The sequence below is a fragment of the Vulpes vulpes genome, chromosome 5 (assembly GCF_048418805.1).
Source record: "Vulpes vulpes isolate BD-2025 chromosome 5, VulVul3, whole genome shotgun sequence".
Taxonomy (NCBI): domain Eukaryota; kingdom Metazoa; phylum Chordata; class Mammalia; order Carnivora; family Canidae; genus Vulpes; species Vulpes vulpes.
In genome coordinates, this window is record NC_132784.1 from 77,063,164 (window position 1) to 77,067,060 (window position 3,897).

At 38.1% G+C, this 3,897-nt stretch overlaps 1 protein-coding gene across 1 annotated transcript; it reads left to right on the forward strand.

The window, feature by feature from the left end:
* The first annotated feature begins 652 nt into the window (after nucleotides 1-652).
* LOC112930554 (olfactory receptor 8U9) lies at nucleotides 653-1,612 on the forward strand. The gene has a single exon (XM_072757375.1). It carries the CDS (start codon nucleotides 653-655, stop codon nucleotides 1,610-1,612), a length of 960 nt encoding a protein of 319 aa, XP_072613476.1.
* Nucleotides 1,613-3,897: the final 2,285 nt, after the last annotated feature.

Genomic DNA, 3,897 nt, shown 5'->3' on the forward strand with positions numbered 1-3,897 from the left:
TACCATCTTTCAATAGTTATCTGTCATTAGAAGAGCAACTGTTCATTATAAAAATGCTAAATGAGCTAGAAGCTCCAGGGCATCTTCTTTCTTTCTCAGAGATGTAATAAATTGGATGAGTCCCAATGGAAATTTTACACTTACTCCTTCAGAAGATTACCCACATTTTGAATTTCATCGAACAAGCCAAGAAAGTTTGAGCGCTTTGAAAAGGGACACAATTGCTAGTACATTGCATTGCCATGATTGAAACTTTAGTCTCATATTTTTGTAATATTGTGATGTAATGATTTATAAGAAGTATTTATTTTTCAGATAGATTTGGTCTTCGTTATATAAGAAGTATTTATTTTTCAGATAGATTTGGTCTTCGTTCACAGTTCTGAAAATGCTTCAGAGAGGTGAAGGTTGAACAGGTGTCTTGTTATACACAAGGCATAATTTTTGGACTCCACCCTAGAGTGGGGGCCTGGGCTTTGAATCAGCCAATGACCGATGACTTAAACCAGTCAGGACTACGTAATGAAGTCTTCATAAAGGAGACTGGGTTCTGAGAGTTTTGGGTGGGGGAGGAGAGGGAGCTATACATTACATTTGATTTAATTAAGCTAGACCTAATTCTCGTCTCTTCATCCAGATACGCCAAAGACACATGGCCCAAAGAAACTGCACCCAAGTGACAGAATTTATTCTCGTGGGCCTCACAGATCGTCAGGAGTTGAAGATGCCCCTCTTTGTGGTTTTCTTATCTATCTACCTCTTCACAGTAGTAGGTAACCTGGGTTTGATCCTAGTCATTAGAACAGACTCAAGACTCAACACACCAATGTACTTCTTTCTTAGCAACCTAGCTTTTGTCGATTTCTGTTATGCTTCTGTCATTACACCCAAAATGCTTGGCAATTTCTTGTACAAACAAAATGTTATCTCCTTCAATGCATGTGCTGCTCAGTTAGGCTGTTTCCTGGCCTTCATGACTGCTGAGTGCTTGCTACTGGCATCCATGGCCTATGACCGATACGTGGCCATTTGTAACCCTCTCCTCTACATGGTTGTAATGTCCCCAGGAATCTGCATTCAGCTTGTAGCTGTTCCCTACAGCTATAGCTTCCTGGTTGCACTATTTCATGCCATCCTCACTTTTCGCCTCTCCTATTGTCATTCCAATATCATCAATCATTTCTATTGTGATGACATGCCTCTCCTTAGGCTAACCTGTTCAGACACTCACTCCAAACAGCTGTGGATCTTTGCCTGTGCTGGGATCATGTTCATTTCTTCCCTTTTGATTGTCTTCATCTCCTATACGTACATTATTTCTGCCATCCTGAGGATGCGCTCAGCTGAGGGCAGGCGCAAGGCTTTCTCCACATGTGGCTCTCACATGCTGGCAGTCACCATCTTCTATGGGACCCTCATTTTTATGTACTTACAGCCGAGCTCAAATCATTCCCTAGACACAGACAAAATGGCCTCAGTCTTCTACACAGTGATCATTCCCATGTTGAACCCTCTTATCTACAGCCTCAGGAATAAGGAGGTGAAAGATGCCTTGAAGAAAGTTATCATCAGTAGAAACCAGGCTTTTCTGTTCATGAAATTAAGGAAGTGACTTGAATAAATATAAAGACTTTTCTTTACAGTCTGGTTTTTCCTCTTAAAAAACTATCAGATGCCTATTTTTAATATGTGATTTCTGTTATATTTGTTCACTGCATACAATTTATTTTTGGTCCATAGGAAATTACTGAGTTTCCCAATTCTCAAATTAAAAAAAAATTGCATAAAAAGCCATTAATTTGGTACATAACTAATTATAGGCAGAACATGGACAAAAGTTCAGACTCTGCCTCTCCAAATTTCCAGTTCAGAATTCTGTAGCTGTATTAACAATATGCCGTGTGAAAAGCAAAGATGCATAGTGTAAATACTCATTTCCTGATATGCTAATTTCTTGGGAAAATATGACAATATAAAACTGTTCCATATTGTAATTTAACAAACCACCTTTATTAAAAAGAATAGTGCTACATCCTAACTTTACTCTGTGACTGACTTAACACAAATTTCTACTGACCTGGAAGTCTGGCTTGGTCCCAAAAGGCTAAGTAAACTGCTTTTTGTAAGCCTATGAGATCTCATATAGTTTTTCCAATTAACTAAAATTAAAAAAATAAAATAAAGTAATTTAGGGTTAGTATCCCAAGGGGATCATCCATTCCAAATTAACTCAAAACAATGGAAACATCATAGAACATTTTGCCAGTAGGAAGGATCATAAGTTATACTAGGCAAAACTTGGGTAAGTCAAACCTTATTAATCAAGGTATAGCTTAAACACAACGAACCCATTGCACAATGTAGCTTATGTATAGGCTTTCACTAGCTTCTCAATTAAATGAGGACAATGATACTCATTTTGGAGCCTTCTTCAAGATGAAACAACATGAGAAGGGTCATAGGAAATGATGGATACCCATATATCAGGTTCCTTCCTTCAATTAACCTAAAGACCTGAGTTCTAATCCCAGATGTTCTGATGAACTTGAGGAGCAACTTATAAATAAAGATTACCATACACAATTGATAACTGTGATACAAATAAACATACATACATGTATATTTATAGATTGTATGATCCCTATATGAAGATATTATATGAAATATAATATAGTGATATATAATATAGGTATATATAGATATATAGATATGTATGCATATGTTTCAAATAAATGCAAAGATCTTACAATTTTAAATTACACGGAAAATGGTTTTGAATTTGCAACTCATGCATATTATTAAATTTGTTTTTCAATCTAGGGGTCCTGTAAATGCTTAATGACCAAAGACTAGGATGCTATTAATAGCCAGAGATAGAAGATCATATTTAAACTTGCTTCAGGTCAGGGTTCTCTTTATCTTACTGTACGCTTTGATAGATCATAGAGACTCAGGGCTGGCTACTATGATTTATGATTCTCAAACATATCTTTCCTTTAAACACATTTACTTACTATTTGAACATTTCAGGCCTGTTTTCTGACAAAACTCCTTCAGCAGATCATGAGTCTGGAAGCTATATACCAAAAGCTTATCATCAACGTCCTTGAATTCACAATTTCCTGTTTGGGCAGGCTGGTGCATTCACTGTGCCACAGCTATACCATTAAAAAGCATGGATTCCTTGGAGTCTAAAAACCTGAGTATAAAATCTGGGTCTAACTTTGACTGAATCAAAGATCCTAGACAATTTATTCCACTTACAAATTATTCCTCAGTTTCCTCAGCAGTAAGAACATGAGAGACTCCTAAAGGGAGTCTGGGAAAGGGACTAGGGGTGGTGGAGGGGGAGGTTGGTGGGGGGTGGGGGTGACTGGGTGACGGGCACTGAGGGGGGCACTTGATGGGATGAGCATTGGGTGTTATGCTATATGTTGGCAAATTGAACACCAATAAAAAATAAATTTACACACACACAAAAAAGAAGGTGAAAACAAAATCATCTGATGAATCTATTGTCATAGGATTTAAAATGGCAATTGAGGGCAGCCCCGGTGGCGCAGTGGTTTAGCGCTGCCTGCAGCCCAGGGCGTGATCCTGGAGACCCTGGATCGAGGCCCACGTCAGACTCCCTGCATGGAGCCTGCTTCTCCCTCTGCCTGTGTCTCTGCCTCTCTCTCTCTGTGTGTCTCTATGAATAAATAAATAAATAAAGCCTCTGTGTGTGTGTGTGTCTCTATGAATAAATAAATAAAATCTTAAAAAGAAATAAAAATAAAATGGCAATGGATTAAAAAACACATTTCAGAGTAAAAGACTTTTTAAATTGACAATTTGTGGGACGCCTGTGTGACTCAGCAATTGTCTGCTTTCAGCTCATGGTGTAATCCTGGAGTC

Coding starts and splice junctions, on each gene's coding strand:
- LOC112930554 (XM_072757375.1), top strand. CDS start 653: ATGGCCCAAAGAAACTGCACCCAAGTGACAGAATTTATTCTCGTGGGC.